Source organism: Procambarus clarkii, chromosome 43, assembly GCF_040958095.1.
Source record: "Procambarus clarkii isolate CNS0578487 chromosome 43, FALCON_Pclarkii_2.0, whole genome shotgun sequence".
Classification (NCBI taxonomy): domain Eukaryota; kingdom Metazoa; phylum Arthropoda; class Malacostraca; order Decapoda; family Cambaridae; genus Procambarus; species Procambarus clarkii.
Window position 1 is genome coordinate 28,706,217 of NC_091192.1, and position 23,351 is coordinate 28,729,567.

Sequence of the window (23,351 nt, forward strand, 5' to 3'; positions counted from 1 at the left end):
GATGCATGAAGACGCCCGTACTAATCCCTCCTCGTTAATTAGCCAACCTTACGACCTGCAAATTACCCAATCACCCTAGAGGAACTGCGCACGCCCCTGGGCCGAGGAATGGTAACTATCGTGCCATCAGCTACCTGTCTCGTAGCTACTGACGAGTCACCCAGCGTTCCATAATTACCGGATCAACGTTAATTACATCCAATTACAGTGAATATGTTAAGAAACTGGCGAGAACTATCCCATACGACATTCAAGATGCTCTTAAACTAACAGCTAGGGTGGCTAGACATAGGAGCTGCCTCGTATGGACCAATAGGAGCTGCCTCGTATGGACCAATAGGAGCTGCCACGTATGGACCAATAGGAGCTGCCTCGTATGGACCAATAGGAGCTGCCTCGTATGGACCAATAGGAGCTGCCTCGTATGGACCAATAGGAACTGCCTCGTATGGACCAATAGGAGCTGCCTCGTATGGACCAATAGAAGTTGCCTCGTATGGACCAATAGAAGCTGCCTCGTATGGACCAATAGAAGCTGCCTCGTATGGACCAATAGAAGCTGCCTCGTATGGACCAATAGGAGCTGCCTCGTATGGACCAATAGAAGCTGCCTCGTATGGACCAATAGAAGCTGCCTTGTATGGACCAATAGAAGCTGCCTCGTATAGATCAATAGGAGCTGCCTCCTATAACGTACATAAATATATTATGTACATAAAATATATATATATATATATATATATATATATATATATATATATATATATATATATATATATATATATATATATATATATATATATATATATATATATATATATAACTGAAAACTCACACCCCAGAAGTGACTCGAACCCATACTCCCACAACTGGTATGTACAGGGACGCCTTAATCCGCTTGACCATCACGACCGGACATAAGGAAGTGATAGCCGAGGCTATATGAACCACTTCCCCGCCGGCACTCGGATGGTAATCTTGGGCATAGCATTTTATCAAATCACCTCATTCTTTGGGGCACACGTGAGGAACACAAATGCAAACAAGCCTGAATGGTCCCCAGGACTATATACAACTGAAAACTCACACCCCAGAAGTGACTCGAACCCATACTCCCACAACTGGTATGTACAGGGACGCCTTAATCCGCTTGACCATCACGACCGGACATAAGGAAGTGATAGCCGAGGCTATATGAACCACTTCCCCGCCGGCACTCGGATGGTAATCTTGGGCATAGCATTTTATCAAATCACCTCATTCTTTGGGGCACACGTGAGGAACACAAATGCAAACAAGCCTGAATGGTCCCCAGGACTATATACAACTGAAAACTCACACCCCAGAAGTGACTCGAACCCATACTCCCACAACTGGTATGTACAGGGACGCCTTAATCCGCTTGACCATCACGACCGGACATAAGGAAGTGATAGCCGAGGCTATATGAACCACTTCCCCGCCGGCACTCGGATGGTAATCTTGGGCATAGCATTTTATCAAATCACCTCATTCTTTGGGGCACACGTGAGGAACACAAATGCAAACAAGCCTGAATGGTCCCCAGGACTATATACAACTGAAAACTCACACCCCAGAAGTGACTCGAACCCATACTCCCACAACTGGTATGTACAGGGACGCCTTAATCCGCTTGACCATCACGACCGGACATAAGGAAGTGATAGCCGAGGCTATATGAACCACTTCCCCGCCGGCACTCGGATGGTAATCTTGGGCATAGCATTTTATCAAATCACCTCATTCTTTGAGGCACACGTGAGGAACACAAATGCAAACAAGCCTGAATGGTCCCCAGGACTATATACAACTGAAAACTCACACCCCAGAAGTGACTCGAACCCATACTCCCACAACTGGTATGTACAGGGACGCCTTAATCCGCTTGACCATCACGACCGGACATAAGGAAGTGATAGCCGAGGCTATATGAACCACTTCCCCGCCGGCACTCGGATGGTAATCTTGGGCATAGCATTTTATCAAATCACCTCATTCTTTGGGGCACACGTGAGGAACACAAATGCAAACAAGCCTGAATGGTCCCCAGGACTATATACAACTGAAAACTCACACCCCAGAAGTGACTCGAACCCATACTCCCACAACAGGATGGTCAAGCGGATTAAGGCGTCCCTGTACATACCAGTTGTGGGAGTATGGGTTCGAGTCACTTCTGGGGTGTGAGTTTTCAGTTGTATATAGTCCTGGGGACCATTCAGGCTTGTTTGCATTTGTGTTCCTCACGTGTGCCCCAAAGAATGAGGTGATTTGATAAAATGCTATGCCCAAGATTACCATCCGAGTGCCGGCGGGGAAGTGGTTCATATAGCCTCGGCTATCACTTCCTTATGTCCGGTCGTGATGGTCAAGCGGATTAAGGCGTCCCTGTACATACCAGTTGTGGGAGTATGGGTTCGAGTCACTTCTGGGGTGTGAGTTTTCAGTTGTATATAGTCCTGGGGACCATTCAGGCTTGTTTGCATTTGTGTTCCTCACGTGTGCCCCAAAGAATGAGGTGATTTGATAAAATGCTATGCCCAAGATTACCATCCGAGTGCCGGCGGGGAAGTGGTTCATATAGCCTCGGCTATCACTTCCTTATGTCCGGTCGTGATGGTCAAGCGGATTAAGGCGTCCCTGTACATACCAGTTGTGGGAGTATGGGTTCGAGTCACTTCTGGGGTGTGAGTTTTCAGTTGTATATAGTCCTGGGGACCATTCAGGCTTGTTTGCATTTGTGTTCCTCACGTGTGCCCCAAAGAATGAGGTGATTTGATAAAATGCTATGCCCAAGATTACCATCCGAGTGCCGGCGGGGAAGTGGTTCATATAGCCTCGGCTATCACTTCCTTATGTCCGGTCGTGATGGTCAAGCGGATTAAGGCGTCCCTGTACATACCAGTTGTGGGAGTATGGGTTCGAGTCACTTCTGGGGTGTGAGTTTTCAGTTGTATATAGTCCTGGGGACCATTCAGGCTTGTTTGCATTTGTGTTCCTCACGTGTGCCCCAAAGAATGAGGTGATTTGATAAAATGCTATGCCCAAGATTACCATCCGAGTGCCGGCGGGGAAGTGGTTCATATAGCCTCGGCTATCACTTCCTTATGTCCGGTCGTGATGGTCAAGCGGATTAAGGCGTCCCTGTACATACCAGTTGTGGGAGTATGGGTTCGAGTCACTTCTGGGGTGTGAGTTTTCAGTTGTATATAGTCCTGGGGACCATTCAGGCTTGTTTGCATATATATATATATATATATATATATATATATATATATATATATATATATATATATATATATATATATATATATATATATATATATATATATATATATATATATATATATATATATATTTTAGTATATTTTGGTAGCAGTCTTTCCTGTAGACATATATTATTAAATATGACCGAAAAAGTAAGATTAATAATTCTAACACGAATTTTGTCAATCTTTCGTACATTACGCTTCACTGTTGGAGGTAAATCAAAAATCAATTCTCCAAAATTCATTTTTATTTCTAGTCTGACGCGACACGGGCGCGTTTCGTAAAACTTATTACATTTTCAAAGACTTTAGTTCACAAATACACAACTGAATAGAACTTACGTATCTCCGATTTTATATCTACATTTGAGTGAGGTGGATGGGGTGATGTGGCATTAACACAAGACAGAACAAAGTGTGGTATTAATAGGGTATTAATTTCATCAACACAAGACAGAACAAGAGTATTAATAGGGTATTAATTTCATCAACACAAGACAGAACACGAAGCAATGGATATTGAATAGAAGTGTTTGTAGAAAGCCTATTGGTCCATATTTCTTGATGCTTCTATATTGGAGCGGAGTCTTGAGGTGGGTAGTTATTGCACAACTATATTCTACCCACCTCAAGACTCCGCTCCAATATAGAAGCATCAAGAAATATGGACCAATAGGCTTTCTACAAACACTTCTATTCAATATCCATTGCTTCGTGTCCTGTCTTGTGTTGATGAAATTAATACCCTATTAATACTCTTGTTCTGTCTTGTGTTAATGAAATTAATACCCTATTAATACCACACTTTGTTCTGTCTTGTGTTAATGCCACATCACCCCATCCACCTCACTCAAATGTAGATATAAAATCGGAGATACGTAAGTTCTATTCAGTTGTGTATTTGTGAACTAAATTCTTTGAAAATGTAATAAGTTTTACGAAACGCGCCCGTGTCGCGTCAGACTAGAAATAAAAATGAATTTTGGAGAATTGATTTTTGATTTACCTCCAACAGTGAAGCGTAATGTACGAAAGATTGAGAAAATTCGTGTTAGAATTATTAATCTTACTTTTTCGGTCATATTTAAATATATATATATATATATATATATATATATATATATATATATATATATATATATATATTTCTAAACCTCCAGGCTAATGGAGGTTAACACGTGCCTTGTAAACCAACTGCCTGGGAACTTTGGCCTGGCAGCATTACGAGTGAGGTCAAAGGTCATTGTCTGAAAGAGAAGACGCGCCGGCCTCTTTCAACATCACAATTACGAAAGCTCTCCCCTCGAAGGTAAGGTAACTGCCCTATACCCGTGAGTGGCACAGATTGTGGCTCCGGTGAATGCTGGTGGAATGGGAGGGAGGGAGGGAAGGGAAGGGAGGGAGGTAGAGAAGGTATGGGAGGGAGAGAGACGGAGGGAGAGGGGGAAGAGAGATAAAAACTGAGAATATTTGCAAATTCTATGCACAAGGAATATGGAAAAATGGCGCAAAATACACTTTTTTTGTATCCTCGAAATTGATGAAACATGTTGGCGAGGGGTACATGCCGTTTTGGAACAGAGTGCAGATACTTCCACCCTAAACTATGTCAATTTTCAATTAATGAAAAACAATCTTATGATGTTCAGTGCCCGGAATTGCACACATGAGAGGTACTCAGCGTTATAGACGGGAAGATCAATATAATATTACCGGAATTTTTTTAGAGGCATTAAAAACAGAGTAGAACATATAAGAGAGAGGAACAGGCAGATAGAATCACTGCAGGATTACGGAGGGGGGGGGGGAGATACCCACAAGACTGGAATACAAGTCATCAACAAGCACACAGGTACAACACCACACAGCACCCGCACTACTACCACCACTGGACGAAACACTACCAAAACAACACAGCCTGGACCTGGGTGAAGAACTACCAAAGTCCACCAGAAGGTACACGCAATATGGGAAATAATTCATATTTGCAAACATACAAGGCCTAAAGTCAAAATCAAGAAATAAAGTTAAATTCATAAATGGTCTTCTAATCGAATCGAACTCAATATTTGGTGCACTTACCCAAATCCACACGAAAGACTACATGGATAGTGAAATCTGGATCCCAAATTATTATCTATATATAGATGTGACAGAGTAATTAGGTCAAATGAAGGAGTAGGTCTGTATATTAACAAGGAACTGGCATGCACAGAGCCCCTGAACTTGACCAATGAGATGATAGAGGTACTTGGAATCAAGGTAGAAAATATAAATATAATTATTATTCTAATATATAAACCACCAGATGCAACAGTTGAGGAATTCATTGAGCAGATACATAAAATAGAGAATATCCTTGATAACCTAGCAAACCCAGTACCAGATATTATCTTCCCTGGAGACTTTACTATTCTCCATTTTAAACTAGTAATATTGAGCAATAACATTATAGCAGGAAGTCAACCTGGAAATAACCAACCACAGGTCAGAGAACTACTGAGATTCTGTGACAAATTCTCGCTCAGTCAGCAGATTACAGAACCATCTAGGAACGAAAACACGCTGGACCTGATACTCACGAACAATGAGGAGCTAATCAGAGACATTACTGCCTCATACACTACGTACTCGGACCACAAGCTCATTGAAGTGCAAACTATCATTAATAACGGTAGTAGGCCCAAGAGGCTAACACAACAATTAAGACAGGCTAATTGTGAGTGTTAAACGTCACACATCGTAAAAACGACGTTGTGTTTGTTTACGTCGTTGACCCTGCTGCTGCTGCTGCCCGACACTGAGTGGTCCCAACCAGGTGTAAAATCCCCCCAATCTCTCCATTCCCCCCTACGTCATAAATAGCGACGGTTTAACCTAACCAGAAGCAGCTGTACCAAGCAGGAAGGTCGCACACTCTGCCAGAGTGCCAAGCAGGAAGGTCGTACACTCTGCTAGAGTGCCAAGCAGGAAGGTCGTACTCACCAGCTTTGAGGGAGAGGTCGACCCCGAGTGACTGAAGGGCGAAGGAGGGAAAGGTTGGCACTTTAAGGACGACTCCAGCGTTGTGGTCCTTGTAGCCCTTGATGGGAGAGTGGCCGTCGTTGACTTTGCCCATCATGATCTTGGTCGTCCTCACGCTGAGGTCGACGGGCTCCACCTGCTCTGGGGGCACCTCAGCCTGCACCCGGGGGGAGAGAGGAGAGGCACTTTATGCATGTTGGAACATTGACACAATATTCAGCTGTTGATGTTAACGTCAGGGATCGTTAATAGTGATTGTTATTGGACTGATGGTTATCATGTAGCGGAGGGTGGGTGGGTGTGTGTGGGTGTGTGTGTGTGGGTGTGTGTACTCACCTAATTGTGCTTGCGGGGGTTGAGCTCTGACACTGAAAAAGTTCTTTCTAATGTCCCTGTGGCTCATTTGGGAACTCAGTTTCCACCTGTGTCCCCTTGTTCGCGTCCCACCAGTGTTGAAAAGTTTATCCTTGTCTACCCTGTCAACTCCCTTGAGGATTTTGTAGGTAGTGATCATGTCTGCCCTCACTCTTGTGTCTTCCAGTGTCGTAAGGTGCATTTCCCGCAGCCTTTCCTCGTAACTCATGTCTCTTAGTTCTGGGACTAGTCTAGTGGCATACCTTTGGACTTTTTCCAGCTTCGTCTTGTGCTTGACAAGGTACGGGCTCCATGCTGGGGCCGCATACTCCAGGATTGGTCTTACATATGTGGCATACAAGATTCTGAATGATTCCTTACACAGGTTCTTGAAGGCTGTTCTGATGTTAGCCAGCCTCGCATATGCCGCAGACGTTATTCTTTTTATGTGGGCTTCAGGAGACAGGTTTGGTGTGATATCAATTCCTAGATCTTTCTTTCCGTTTCATTAAGTACTTCATCTCCTATTCTGTATCCTGTGTCTGGCCTCCTGTTTCCACCGCCAAGTTTCATTACTTTGCATTTACTCGGGTTAAACTTTAGCAGCAATTTGTTGGACCATTCATTCAGTCTATCTAGGTCATCTGTAGCCTCCTACTATCATCCTCTGTTTCAATCCTCCTCATAATTTTTGCATCATCAGCAAACATTGAGAGAAACGATTTTATACCCTCTGGGAGATCATTTACATATATCAGAAACAGAATAGGTCCAAGGACTGACCCCTGCGGGACTCCACTTGTGACGTCATGTCAATCCAAGACCTCACCCCTCACAGTGACTCCTTGTCTTCTGTTACTTAGGTACTCCCTTATCCAACGGAGAACCTTCCCTTTCACTCCAGCCTGCATCTCCAGCTTTTTCACTAGCCTCTTTTGTGGTACTGTGTCAAAGACTTTCTGACAATCCAAAAATATGCAGTCTGCCCACCCCTCTCTTTCTTGCCTGATTTTTGTTGCCTAGTCGTAGAATTCAATTAGCTCTGTGAGGCAGGACCTGCCATCCCTGAACCCATGTTGATGCTGTGTTACAAAGTTCTTTCACTCCAGATGTTCCACGAGCTTTCTTCGCGCAATCTTCTCCGTCAGCTTGCATGGTATGCAGGTTAGGGACACTGGCCTGTAGTTCAGTGCCTCCTGTCTATTCCCTTTCTTGTATATCGGAACTACATTAGCTGCTTTCCAAATTTCTGGCAGTTCCCCTGTTGCCAGTGATTTGTTATACACTATGGAGAGTGGCAGGCACAGTGCCTCTGCTCTTTCCTTTAGTATCCAAGGAAAGATTCCATCTGGGCCTATAGCCTTTGTCACATCCAACTCTAGTATACACTTCTTTACTTCCCCACTGGTAATCTCAAACTCTTCCAGTGGTTCCTGGTTAACTATTCCCTCTCTTATATCTTATATCTCTTATATCTCCTTGCTCTAAGGTGAAGACCTCCTGGAATTTCTTATTCAGTTCCTCACACACTTCCTTGTCGTTTGTAGTGAATCCTTCTGTCATTATCCTTATATTCATTACCTGTACCTTTACTGTTGTTTTTCTCCTGATGTGGCTGTGCAGCAATTTAGGTTGAGTCTTTGCCTTGCTTGCGATGTCATTTTCGTATTGTCTTTCTGCTTCTCTTCTCATCCTAACATATTCATTCCTTGCACTCTGGTATCTTTCTCTGCTCTCAAGTGTCCTGTTATTCCTATAATTTCTCCATGTTCTTTTACTTTGCTGCTTAGCTAGCCTACATCTCTGATTAAACCATGGGTTTCTCATCTTCATTTCATTGTTTTCCTTCTGAACTGGGACAAACTTGTTTGCTGCTTCCTTGCACTTCTGCGTGATGAAGTCCATCATGTCTTGGGCCGTCTTCCCCTGAGCTCTGTTTCCCATGTTATATCTGTTAGGAATTTTCTTAACTCCTCATAGTTTTCCTTTCGGAATGCCATTTTTTTGTTATCAGTACCCCTCCTCGAGTTTAATATCCCTTTCTCTATCAGGTACTCAATCACCAGTGTACTGTGGTCGCTCATTCCTGCTGGGGCCTCAAAGCCGATTTCCTTTTTGTCGGAGTAGTTCAGAGTGAAGACTAGGTCGAGTCTAGCTGGTTCATCGTTTCCTCTCATCCTAGTGGGTTCCCTGACATGTTGGCTTTGAAAGTTTCTTGTCGCCACCTCCATTAGTTTGGATCTCCATGTATCCTCTCCTCCATGCGGTTCCTTGCTCTCCCAGTCTATCCTTCCGTGATTTAAGTCTCCCATGATGAGCAGGTCTATTTCTACAGGCAGCAGAGGCTGCCTTCTCAATTATAGTGTTAACTGCCATGTTGTTATTGTCATACTCTTGCCTTGGTCTTCTGTCAATTGGTGGAGGGTTATATATCACTGCTACTACTACTTTTGGTCTTCCCATTGTCATGGTGCCAGTTATGTAGTCTCTGAATCCCTCGCAGCCCGGAATGACCATATCCTTGAAACTCCATTCCCTACTCATTAGTAGGGCCACTCCAACTCCTCCCCGTCCTTCCCTCCCTTTCCTTATTACAGTGTAGTCCTGGGGAAACACCGCATTTGTTATGATGCCTGAGTTTTTTTTCTGTGAGTCCGATTACATCTGGGTTCACTTCTTGTGTTCTTTCCCGTAGTTCACTTGCCTTGCTTGTGATCCCATCTATGTTCGAGTACATCACCCTGAAGCTGACTCTCTTCTGTCCTTTCTCAGATCTTATTGCTTCCCCTGAAGCAGGGAAACAGGGAGGGACCGGGATGGGAGGGCCTATGAAGAGGGACCTGGGGATCTGTGGTGTGCGGGGGCTGGGAGGATCTGGTATGGGGAGGGTGGATTAGGAAGGAGGGCTTGGGGGGTGTGGAGGCAGGGGAGGCTTGGGGTGGGGTGAGAGGGGGAGGCTTGGGGGAGTGGGTGAGAGGGGAAGGCTTTGGAGAGTGTGGGAGAAGGGTAGGCTTGGGCGAGTAGGGGGGAATGGGGGGCTTGGGCATAAAAGGAAGGAGAGCTTGGAGGGGGGGAGGGGGGGGGAAAGGGAGGAGGGGCCGAGGTGCCAAGGGGGATGAGGAAAAAGGGAGGGCTGAGGAGAGTGGGGGAGAAGGGAGGGCTCAGGAGGGTGGTGGATACTGGAGGGTTTAGGGGGGGGGGGGAAATAGAGGGCTTGGGGGTGGGGGAGAAGGGAGATCCTGGGGAGGGGGGGAGGGTGCCCAAGGTGGGCACCTTGGGCACCAGGGTTGGGGCAGGTAGGGCATCTATTGGGTGGAGGATGGGGGAGGTGCTTCTCTCACTGTGTCTGTTGAGCTGCTTGTGGAGGGTTCCCCACTCCCCTCTGGGATTGTAGGGCTCGGGGTTGTGGCTCCCTGATTACTTTCTATCTCCCTGCGCTCCCTTCTCGCGGCTGTGTGTGTGTGTGTGTGGTTGTGTACTCACCTAGTTCTACTTGCGGGGGTTGAGCTTCGGCTCTTTGGTCCCGATACCACCACACACTCACCCCCCCCCCCCATCCCCACCACACACTCACCTCCTTGGACGTCATGTTGGGATGCATGGTTGCCCGCTTGACGGGGGCCGGCACCCTCAGCAACACCGGGGGCACAACACCCCCCTCCTCGCTCACGCCAACACGCTGCAACACACAAAAAAAACATCGTTAGACATGTTAACGAGACGCTAACGGGACAAAGTTATATACAATCATCAGATTTCCGTACTTGCCGGTACAAGTGGCAACGAGTCTATAGGAAATGACAGTTTTGTTCAGGGTTTCCGGGCCCCGGTTCGATTCCCGGCGAGAAACAAAAATGGGCAGAGTTTCTTTCACCTGCTTGATGGGGTTCTGGGAGTTGTTCTACTCCCCAAGCCCGGCCCGAGGCCAGGCTTGACTTGTGAGAGTTTGGTCCACCAGGCTGTTGCTTGGAGCGGCCCGCAGGCCCACATACCCACCACAGCCCGGTTGGTCCGGCTCTCCTTGAAGAAAACTATCTAGTTTTCTCTTGAAGATGTCCACGGTTGTTCCGGCAATATTTGTTGATGACCTGGGGTGTTGGTGACCCTGGGTGTTGGTGACCCTGGGTGTTGGTGACCCTGGGTGTTGGTGACCCTGGGTGTTGGTGACCCGGGGTGTTGGTGACCCGGGGTGTTGGTGACCCTGGGTGTTGGTGACCCTGGGTGTTGGTGACCCTGGGTGTTGGTGACCCGGGGTGTTGGTGACCCGGGGTGTTGGTGACCCTGGGTGTTGGTGACCCTGGGTGTTGGTGACCCTGGGTGTTGGTGACCCTGGGTGTTGGTGACCCTGGGTGTTGGTGACCCGGGGTGTTGGTGACCCGGGGTGTTGGTGACCCTGGGTGTTGATGACCCTGGGTGTTGATGACCCTGGGTGTTGGTGACCCTGGGTGTTGGTGACCCTGGGTGTTGGTGACCCGGGGTGTTGGTGACCCGGGGTGTTGGTGACCCTGGGTGTTGATGACCCTGGGTGTTGGTGACCCTGGGTGTTGGTGACCCTGGGTGTTGGTGACCCGGGGTGTTGGTGACCCGGGGTGTTGTGACCCTGGGTGTTGATGACCCTGGGTGTTGATGACCCTGGGTGTTGGTGACCCTGGGTGTTGGTGACCCTGGGTGTTGGTGACCCAGGGTGTTGGTGACCCTGGGTGTTGGTGACCCTGGGTGTTGGTGACCCTGGGTGTTGGTGACCCTGGGTGTTGGTGACCCAGTGTGTTGGTGACCCTGGGTGTTGGTGACCCTGGGTGTTGGTGACCCTGGGTGTTGGTGACCCGGGGTGTTGGTGACCCTGGGTGTTGGTGACCCTGGGTGTTGGTGACTCTTTTGGTTAGGTTCGTACACTTCTGGGTTAGATTCGTACACTTCTGGTTAGGTTCGTACACTTCTGGTTAGGTTCGTACACTTCCGGTTAAGTTCGTACACTTCCTGTTAGGTTCGTACACTTCCGGTTAAGTTCGTACACTTCCGGTTAGGTTCGTACACTTCCGGTTAGGTTCGTACACTTCCGGTTAGGTTCGTACACTTGCTGTTAGGTTCGTACACTTCCTGTTAGGTTCGTACACTTCCGGTTAGGTTCGTACACTTCCTGTTAGGTTCGTACACTTCCGGTTAGGTTCGTACACTTCCGGTAAGGTTCGTACACTTCCTGTTAGGTTCGTACACTTCCAGTTACGTTCGTACACTTCAGGTTAGACAAAGCACGTCTCACGGAGCCGGCTCCGTCAACTGGCCACTCCGTAAACAATGCAACTGTTTTGCCGTAACCAGACAGGAACGAACCCCATCAACCCGCCTAACCCACCGCACAGGAAACGTCAGCAGTAGTATGATGCTTCAACTCTCTCTCAGTAACACGACGTATTTGTAACGCACTGGTGCCAATTCCGTTACAAAAACGACGGAGGTGAGCGGTCGGGCTTTTTTTTTTTTTTTTTTTTTTTTGCGACCCTCTCAGAGGAGGAGGGAAGGTGGGGGAGGGGGAGGGGGGAGGAGGAGGGGGAGGAGGGGAAGAGGGGGAGGAGGGGGGCAGAGCTGTCACCCCCACTCCAAGTAATGGTGAAATGAACGAGTTGATGGAGAGGGGGAATGGAGGAGAGAGAGGGGGGGGGGGGATATGTTGGGGAGGGGGGGGGGGGAAGGGAGGAGTAGAGGACGGAGACGTTTCCACCTTCACCTAATTCCGCTGACCATTCACCTATACACCCCCTCTCCTCCCCCCCTCTTCCCCCCCACCCCCCCCCACCACCCCCACCACCCCCGCCACCCCCGCCACGTGTTGCCTAGTCATTAAAACACTCGTTGTGTGCAACTGCTTGCATCTCTGGGGTGCCGGGGGGGGGGGTGATGAGGTGGGCACACGTGCAACAGGTGTTGACGCCACAGGGAGACATGACCCCCCCCCCCCCCCTTAGACACCCTGTTCACCTAGCAGTAAATAGGTACCTGGGAGTTAGACAGCTGCTACGGACTGCTTTCTGTGTGTGTGTGTGTGTATTCACCTAGTTGTATTCATCTAGTTGTGTTTGCGGGGGTTGAGCTTTGTTCTTTCGGCCCGCTTCTCAACTGTCAATCAACTGTTTACTATTTTTTTTCCCCACACCACACACACACACACACACACACACACACACACACACACACACACACACACACACACACACACACACACACACACACACACGCACACACACACACCAGGAAGCAGCCCGTGACAGCTGACTAACTCCAAGGTACCTATTTACTGCTAGGTAACAGGGGCATTCAGGATGCAAGAAACTTTGCCCATTTGTTTCTGCCTGGTGCGGGAATCGAACCCGCGCCACAGAATTACAAGTACTGCGCGCTATCCACCAGGCTACCAGGTCCCCAGTGTGTGTGTACGTGTGTGTGTGTGTGTGTGTGTGTGTGTGTAAGACAAAAATATATGTGGTAGACATAATAGAGGGAAAATCATTTGGTTAGAAAGGCGGGGTCCAAGAGCTGATAGCTCGATTCTGCAGACCCAAATAGTAAATATAAATAGTAATAGCATTTACCCAGGCATTATTCGGTATTTAACCAGTATTTACCCAGGTCTTTCCTGAATCTAAACTTATCCATTTTAAAAACATACCAATTAAAGAAACTGCAGAAAACCTATTGTCCCATATAATGTAGCTCCATTTGGCACTTACATGGCAGCTCCCTTTTTACATCCACCCAACTTCATGTATAATATGTCTAACCTACGACTGAAACAATCAAAGGATCCCACGTCTATAATTTTTGTATAAAATGTTTCCATTTCTTATTTGTGTTCATATTGTTTAAAAGGCTAATATTTTAAAAACTGTATTATACCGTTTCTTCAGTATACTTCAATCATGTCTTCATTCGTCATCTTTGTAAAGAATCTCAATTCAATCGAGTTGAAAATAAGTTTCATAAGACAATTAGACTCATCTCAAAGGGATGGAGTAGCTTAGGCTACCCCATCTACTACTACTTCTACTACTACTTCAAGCAGGCTATTTCTACCTTCCTCTACTTCAAGTCCCCTCAAGATGGCTCACAAATTAAAACATTGTGAAAAGCCTCCTCCAAGCCGCCAAATACAACTCCATCCTTCCCACTAATGACGCCCAAAACCCTATAATATATATATTCACGTGAAAGGCAGGAAAGGCGAGAGAAACAAAAACTGTAGTAATTACGGTGATGTGGAATTCAGAACATTGTGTGTGTGTGTGTGACCAGGAAAGGATGACCCCCAAAAGCTCTAACCTGAACCCGCCCCGTGACCTTCGACCAGGTCACACTACCCAAGCTCATTAGTACATCACATTACTCACGCTAATTATACATCCCAGTACACCGACATTCTCCAAGAAATTGGGGATTTGTTGGGGTGGTTTGACCTCAATTTCCAGATAACTTGGGTTCGTTGTTACAAATGAAGATGTATGTACTTTTATTTTCAGACGAGAAACCTTTTCCCCTTACCCTTCCCTACCGTGATATGACCTCGCATACTTCAGTATGATCATGGTATGACTGGTATACGCTGAGATCATACCATATGGTGATACAAGGCCGTATAGCATTCACTATTATTGAATTCACTAAATTTGCATAACATTAGGATACTTCTCTAACTTCTACAATAGAGTATATCAGTTCATACATATAGTATACTTACAATAATGATACATGTTAAATATATACGCATCAAACATAATACAATACTGGATACACATTATAGTATTGATAAGTATCAATAGGGTATATACAACAATATTAGTGAATACTTGGTATTCACTTACTCGTATCCCAGCTCCTTGGTCCCGTATCCCAGCTCCTTGTCCTCATATCCCAGCTCCTTGTCCTCATATCCCAGCTCCTTGTCCTTATATTCCCTCCAAGTGCTAGTCATACTGGCTTTAATGCTCTCTCCCGATTCGTTTCGTTCTTTTCGGACAACGATAGAAACCTCTTCAGTGGTCCCAAGCAAGAGGCTGGGACGAGTGTGGGTCCCTGACGATCTCTGGGCTGCCGTGGTCCCAACACTGGCTCCTCGTGACGTGGTTACAACATTGGTGACGTGGTTAAAACATTGGTGACGTGGTTACAACATTGGTGACGTGGTTACAACATTGGTTAGAGTTATATGTCTTGTCGCATGCACGTTTAGAGTACACGAATTACAACTGGTCTGAGAATCGTGGGCGGCGGCTCACTACACAGCCTGTCTTCGATCCAATCACAAGACGCTTTCACGTCAATTTTAACGTACTACGTAATTGAAAAACAAATCTCAAGTATAAGTTAATATAAACTAGTGTTGAATAGTTAAGACAAACTTAGGTTAGGTTAAGTAGTTAGGTTCTGTTGGCGATTATTTGTGTTTGAAATACGTGGGTGAAGCATTTACAGAGTTGAGATTCGCGAGCAGAGGTCGTCAGCGAAGCACTGTTGGAGACATGTTCGAACGTCATTAGTTGCGAGTGGTGTGTGTTAACCAGCCCGTCCTCCAAACAAAGATCCAAAAGTGATTCCATGCACCCACCAAACCCCCAGCTGTTTATGAATGAAAAACGGTTTACACACGACTCACAACTGATTTCGTTCAAAGACTTCCGGAACAAGTGCTTCACTGACGAATTTTGTTCGAACCTCAATGCTGTAAATGCTTCACCCACGTACTACAAATACAAATAATCGCCAACAGAACCTAAACACCTAACCTATATATGCAAAATATGCTATTATAATATTAATTTATATTTGAGAAAATTCCCGTTTTGAATGAACAGCATGTTAAAATTTATGAATGCATCTGTAGGGTCGACCACTAGATGGAATGGACTTGAGTCTAGGACAGGTTAACACCAACCCGTCCTCGACTCAAGTCCATTACATTCAGCGGTCAACCCCACAGACGCATTCATAAATTTTAACATGCTGTTCATTCAAAACGGGAATTTTCTCAAGTATAAATTAGTATTATAATATATTAGCATATTGTATATATATATATATATATATATATATATATATATATATATATATATATATATATATAGGCATAGGATAGGTTAGGTGTTTAGGTTCTGTTGGCGATTATTTGTATTTGTAGTACGTGGGTGAAGCATTTATAGCGTTGTGATTCGAACAAAATTCGTCAGTGAAGCACTTGTTCCGGATATGTTCGAACGTCAGCAGTTGTGAGTCGTGTGTAAACCGCTTTTCATTCATAAACAGGGGGTTTGGCGGGTGCATGGAATCACTTTTGGATCTTTGTTTGGATGACGGGCTGGACTAGTAGCCCGTCCTCCAAACAAAGACCCAAAAGTGATTCCATGCACCCGCCAAACCCCCTGTTTATGAATGAAAATAGGTTTACACACGACTCAACAGATGACGTTACCTTGCCGTTACCATGTGATGATTTTGAACTCAACGTTCCCGCGGCCCAATTCTCGACCAGATCTCCTCGTTGCTGGACTGGTCAACCAGACTGTTGGACGCGGCAGCTCGCATGGGCTTCATGTACGCTAGCATATCCTGTCAGTATCCGTATTTTTGTATAGTCAGTATGGTCTAGTTGGTACAGTACTAGATACGCTAGGGTTCATGGAGACCTGGCTGTATGGGTTCGAATCCTTCAGGGGGTGAGGAGTTTTCGGTTGCATATTGGCTTGGGGACCGTTCAAGCTTCTTCACATATTATATATATATATATATATATATATATATATATATATATATATATATATATATATATATATATATATATATATATATATATATATATATATATATATATATGACAATGTCAGACCGCGGAGGAAAATGAAACAGGAATTTCCTTAAGTACTTTCGTATATTAAATACATCTTCAGAAGGAATTGATTCCTTCTGAAGATGTATTTAATATACGAAAGTACTTAAGGAAATTCCTGTTTCATTTTCCTCCGCGGTCTGACATTGTCACATTCTTAATCACGTGTTTATTTTCGTGATATACACACACACACATATATATATATATATATATATATATATATATATATATATATATATATATATATATATATATATATATATATATATATACTTGAGCGCTTGTGGCTACGGATTGTTAAAGGTCCCGTGAATACTGATGAAGGATGTCAAGGATCACATATATTGGTCATTAGGATCCAGTGAGTTGTAGTGAAGGGACATTGTTGGTAGTAGTAGTAGGCATCCATCAGTCTCAGGAGACTATGGTGTTGTGCTCTGGAGTGGCCTCACCAGGGCTCAAAGCCAGGGTAGGTTGATATGGAGGAGAAGCTGTTACCCAGGCAGCAGGTCCCCCCCCTTCTCCACGGCGCCGAAAGTCCCCAATGGAAAGGCGAACGCCAATACGATTGGTTCCAGCGCCGTCGGAGGAACTGTGAGTTCCGGGTTTTTGTTGGTGGTACACTTGTTAAAGGAACATGGGGACGGAGAGAAGATTCATATTGTATATATATTTCTGTTCAATAACTTTCACCTGAAACATCTAGTCTGCGGTTTGTCTAATTCTCTGGGCGATGAGACCGAACTATCAATACTTTACCAAATACTGTAATAAGACCCCCCCCAAAAAAGGTGATGACTTAATTTCTCGCATCAATAAAGTGGCAAGCCACTGCGGTGTGTCGCTGAAGGGCCAAAGCGGCTCTACGGTACACAGCATTTCCTCAGCGTGCTGTGTGGCGCCCAGAGGTGAAACCTGCTGAGTTAGAGAGAGGAGCGGTGAGGCCGGATCCTCACAGTATGACCACGCCGGTCGGCCGAGCGGACAGCACGCTGTACTTGTGATCCTGTGGTCCTGGGTTCGATCCCAGGCGCCGGCGAGAAATAATGGGTAGAGTTTCTTTCACCCTATGCCCCTGTTACCTAGCAGTAAAATAGGTACCTGGGTGTTAGTGTTAGTCAGCTGTCACGGGCTGCTTCCTGGGGATGGAGGCCTGGCCGAGGACCGGGCCGCGGGGACACTAAAGCCCCGAAATTATCTCAAGATAAGACGAGCTTCATTCCAGACTATAAGGTGTTGGCGACCACTACGACCAGGTCACAAATAGATAAGGATCCCCCCACACTTATGCCCACCATCTTCCCCCATCCCCCATTTTGACAGCTGGGTGGACAGCGCTTCGGATTCGTAGTCCTGAGGTTCCGGGTTCGATCCCCGGTGGAGGCGGAGACAAATGGGCAAAAACGTTTCTTTCACCCTGATGTCCCTGTTACCTAGCAGTAAATAGGTACCTGGGAGTGTGACAGCTGCTACGGGCTGCTTCCTGGGGGGGCGTGTAACAAAAAGGAGGCCTGGTCGAGGACCGGGCCGCGGGGACGCTAAGCCCAGAAATCATCTCAAGATAACCTCAAGAAAACCTCCCTCACCCCTCCTGCCCCCCCCCTGCCCCCCTGCCCCCTTCCCCCCCCCCCCTTTATAAATGAAAAGTCATTGTTGCCACGTGAAGTGCCATGGGTGTGTACCCCTCCAAGGCTCTCTCAGCCTTGCCTGAATATTTCCTTGAGAAATATCCTCTTGTGCTTCATGCCTCTTCTTGCTGGAACCGGTATCTTTATCACGACGATTGGAGATAAAACTCGTTCCAGTACAACATAATATTAACAATAAGTACATTGACGACGGTTAAGTTCTGATCGCAGCTGATTAGGGAAAATCAGATCGGGTTCCCTATGCCAGCATCTTGCAATATTTTCATGGTACCACAACCTCTTCAACTTGCCCAGTTCTCCCCCCCCCCCCCACCCCCCACTGATCAACCAGGCTGTGATTCAAGTTCAATTCAAGTTCAAGTATGTTTATTGAGACAAGAAAGAAAAACATCTCAAAGGGATAGAGTAACTTAGGCTATTTCTACCCCACAGTTGAGATTCATACGTCAGGCTGTGAGCAATCGCGTCGAACAGCCTGGTGGACCAGTCCAGTAACCATGAGGCCTGGTTGGGGGCCGGGCCGCGTGGACGTTGAGCCCCGAAATCATGGCAAGGTTACCACCCATCTGGCCATATATATTATAAAACGTGAATATATAGACCTGAGCCAGGATTCACCAGTCATTTATATAACCCCTTACGAAACCTCTACATCTTTCCTCAATCATAGCAGCTTTGTTTACATATATTGCTTCAAAGCTCAAATGATTTAATAAGAGTTTGTTTATAACCTTGGAGTGTGTGTGTGTGTACTTTCGAAGCTCGTAAACTGTTATATATAGAAAAGGCGGTCATGATTGAGGGAAAAGATATATAGATTTCGTAAATGGATGTGTTTGCAGGCACGAGCTTCATCACTGTATTATTCACTGTAAATACATAATAGAGTAGTGAAACGTCTGTAGCTAGCTGAGGATATATATATATATATATATATATATATATATATATATATATATATATATATATATATATATAAAAAGCCTGAATGATCCCCAGTCTCACTCACTCACTCACACCCCAGAAGTGACTCGAACCCATACTGCAAGTAGCACTCTGCAACTGGTGTACAGGACACCTTAACCGCTCGATCATCACGACCGGACAAAAGATGATGGTAGCCGAGGCTATTTACTCATCATCCTGCCGGAGCTCTGATGGTAATCTTGGGCATGGTGTTTTATCAAATCACCTCATTCTTTGGGGCACACGTGAGGAACACAAATGCGAACAAACCTGAATGGTCCCCAGGCATATATGCAACCAAATAAAGCCCTCGCCTTTCGAAGTATTTGCAGTCTGACACAAAAATTCCATTATTTTATAATTTCACTAAAAGAAGTGTGTAAATTTGCTTCACCAATTTACCATCTACAAAAACTCATTTGTTTACAAATCAGTTTTTTTTTTTTTTTTACAAATTTGTTATTAATGGATCTTTCTAATTTTCATCTATCCTCTTCCCAGTGTTTGTTACTCCCATCAATTCTGACTCGTTTGTACAGCGTTTGTACTCAGACCTTCTTGCAGGTCCGAGTTCCATTTCGTATGTTAAAGTGTTAGGACACCGTTCCTTCCCCCTCTGTCCTCGTAATTCTTCTAAATTCTATGGTCATACTGGCTTAGTGCTTTCTCCTCATAATTACCTCGATGGCACTTAGAATCTTGTATAGCGTGATCATGTCTCCACTGTTCCTTCTCCCAAGACTTCTTCAAGTCTCTCCACATGCAGAGACTTGAAGAGCTATAGTCTAGTTCCTCGTCTTTGGATAATTTCTGGTAGGAAGAGAGACATCAGTTCATTCGCCATATCTTATATATTATAGTCCATAGTTCTTTCTTTTTTGGTCCGGTTGATGGCTCTCCATCCCATGATGGTGATGGGTAATGGTGATGTATGGTGATGGTGGTGATGGGTAATGGTGATGGTGGTGATGGATGATAGTGAAGGTGGGTCAAGTCTCTGGGCTCACAGCCTGATCTCCATAGTTCTGAAATCCTTTTGAATTTTAGACTGAAAAACTGCACTAAGAAATGCATAAGTTTAGACTGCTCTTATTTGTGCAATATTCTTGCCAGTGGGCCCATACAACATGCACAATTCCGCTTATATCGTGGTTTTTGACCATTTACTGATCTTGCCGCTCCTTGTAAACTATAGTTGTAAAGAATACATTATGTACACAACAACATTCCAGTGGTTAGGTAAATGTTATTCAATTTATATATAAAAAAATGTGAATTTTGAGTGTTGTACACCTGCGCCGTTACAGTCATAACTGTAACGACTGGCATTAGTTAGTACCAAATCACGTTACAGTTTTTGGGTGATGTGCCCAAGGAATATCTTTCTCGTGGTCTGGTCCTGTTCACCTCCCCCAAGCGAGGAGAGTAACGCTCGTCCGCCCCCCAGAAGAAAAAAACAGGATCTCGTCTCTTCCTCGTGTAATCTCACCCAAGCCATCGGAAAATTACGATGTTTGAGTGAAAAATGTGAAGCCTAAATGATGGGGGGGGGAGGCCATCGTCTTTCCAACTCGTCAAGTGACGTGTTTGGCACTCGTGGCCCAGCAAGCACACAACGGTGTGTTGTTGTTGTTGTTGCAGAACAAAAATAGTGTGTGTGTGTTTGTGTGTGTGTGTTTGCTATTTTGTATCTGCAGAATGGAGCTATTAGTTCTTGAACCCTGCCTTTGTAACACATTTATTTTGTCTTCTATTATGTTTACTACTTATATTTCTCTTACACATGCGCGCGCACACACACACACACACACACACACACACACACACACACACACACACACACACACACACACACACACACACACACACACACACACACACGAGGCGTGACCAAAGAGCCAAAGCTCAACCCCCGCAAGTTGAGGTTGTTACCTCAAGTTGACGTTGTTGAGGTTATGTTACCCCTGGAATCAGCCCGTAGCAGCTGTCTAACTCCCAGGTACCTATTTACTGCTAGGTGAACAGGGGAAGCAGGGTGAAAGATACACTGCCCATTTGTCTCTGCCTCTGCTGGGGATCGAACCCGGGCCCTTAGGACTACGACCCTAGAGCGCTGTCCACTCAGCCGCAAGGCCCTTTGTGTGTGTGTGTGTATTTGCGTGTGTGTACTCGCCTAGTTGTGCTTGCGGGAGTTGAGCTTCGGCTCTTTTTCCCGCCCCTCAACTGTCAATCAACTGGTGTACAGATTCCTGAGCCTACTGGGCTCTATCATATCTACATTTGAAACGGTGTATGGAGTCAGCCTCCACCACATCACTGCCTAGTGCATTCCACCTGTTAACTACTCTGACAAATGTGTAATTACTCTGTGTGTGTGTGTGCGTGTGTATGTGTGTAGGGGGGAGGGGGGGAAGGAGAGCTGATAATGAAGAACACACTCAAGACAGCGGGAGAACATCAGAGTATAACATTAACTTGCGTAGTAGCAAACACCTTTTATATGAGGGGGAAGTGCCTTCAGGAAGGAGAAAAAATAAGACTTTAAAGCCATTCAACTTTTTCAAAACGAGAAAAGCAACATTTTAGAAATTAAAAAAAATGCATTGAAAATACTGTAAAAAAAAAAATTGACCAACAATGGCGGCTTTGTTTACATTTATTCAACAGGTTATGACCGCCTCAGCACTCTACGAGGCTGTTTATAACAATAACAACCTTGGGTTGTGAAGGTTATCCAAGCTCGTAAACTGTTCAATAATATGTACACACACACAAGGCTAACATCACCGTGGAAAGATGCACAGGTTTCGTCAGTAGTTTGATAACTCCTGGCCTCGGCCGTCGGAGCCCCAGATCATCCGTGGCCGCGTAAAATGTATCTAACCTACGCTTGAAACAATCCAAACGACCCGACGGGAGTGTTGCTAAGTAACTTGTTCCATAAATCTACCATGTCCTATTTTCAAACCATTATTTACCCAGGTCTTTACTCGGCTTAAACGTGTCGAACATATACCCATTGTGCGGGGGGGGGGGGGAGAGGGGGTAGAGAATAGACTGCCTCTACAGGTAACCGCAACTTTACGACAAAAATACCCTTTGGGGGGACATGTTCGCTTCATAAATAATATATACAAATTCATTGCAAGGACATCCTGCTCCAGGGTGACAAAAGGTGCCCTAAACGTCTTGTCTTCTATTAGGGTGTGTGTTTTGCCTGTCCTTGTTATTAGCGTGTGTTTCTTTGTCCTTGTTATTAGCGTGTGTTTCTTTGTCCTTGTTATTAGCGTGTGTTTCTCTGTCCTTGTTATTAGCGTGTGTTTCTCTGTCCTTGTTATTAGCGTGTGTTTCTTTGTCCTTGTTATTAGCGTGTGTTTCTCTGTCCTTGTTATTAGCGTGTGTTTCTCTGTCCTTGTTATTAGCGTGTGTTTCTCTGTCCTTGTTATTAGCGTGTGTTTCTCTGTCCTTGTTATTAGCGTGTGTTTCTCTGTCCTTGTTATTAGCGTGTGTTTCTCTGTCCTTGTTATTAGCGTGTGTTTCTTTGTCTTTGTTATTAGCGTGTGTTTCTTTGTCCTTGTTATTAGCGTGTGTTTCTCTGTCCTTGTTATTAGCGTGTGTTTCTCTGTCCTTGTCATTAGCGTGTGTTTCTCTGTCCTTGTCATTAGCGTGTGTTTCATCTTGCATACACAACAATGTTTGTAAATGTACCTCAAACTGTAGCCGAAGACGGCGCCTCTCTAAGGACGAGTCCAGCATGCTCCCTAACGGAAATATGAGCCTTGATGTCCTCCTCTCTCGTGTGACAGGTCAGGAACTTCATATTGTTAAAAATTAACTATTAAAAATACGTTTTTTTTGGGCTGTGTCTGGTAGCCAGTTTTAAGTCTGAAACGTTATTCTATGTATGACAACACTGGCTTGTTAGGAGGGGGGGAATTGGGGCAACATAAGTACCTTTGTATTGTGACAAGGGTGTTCAATCCCCCAGGGCCTCATGCCCCAGCTGTTAGTCTGTCTCGTATCCCCTTCCAAGTGCTTCATTGGCTACAACTTTAGTTGTAATTATATCAGAAATGAGGTAATTTTGTCTCTCTTCAGGGATACAAAAAATGACTGTTTATGGTATATTTGCGTTCGTAAAATATTTGGGGGGGGGATGAGTGACGTAGTTGTGACGTCACATGAGGGGAAGGG

The 23,351-nt window shown here is 45.3% G+C and overlaps 1 protein-coding gene across 3 annotated transcripts in view; it reads right to left on the reverse strand.

Annotated features, from left to right (window-relative positions):
* The window catches only part of LOC123755896 (Krueppel-like factor 8), a 292,335-nt gene that overhangs the window by 26,705 nt on the left and 242,279 nt on the right, over nt 1–23,351 (reverse strand). For all 3 annotated transcript variants that reach the window (XM_069300170.1, XM_069300171.1, XM_069300172.1), the window contains 2 exons: nt 10,243–10,347; nt 6,276–6,471 (listed from right to left, as the gene is read on the reverse strand). In XM_069300170.1, the coding sequence (XP_069156271.1) occupies nt 6,276–6,471; nt 10,243–10,347 (301 nt within the window). The remainder of the gene's footprint in view (nt 1–6,275; nt 6,472–10,242; nt 10,348–23,351) is intronic.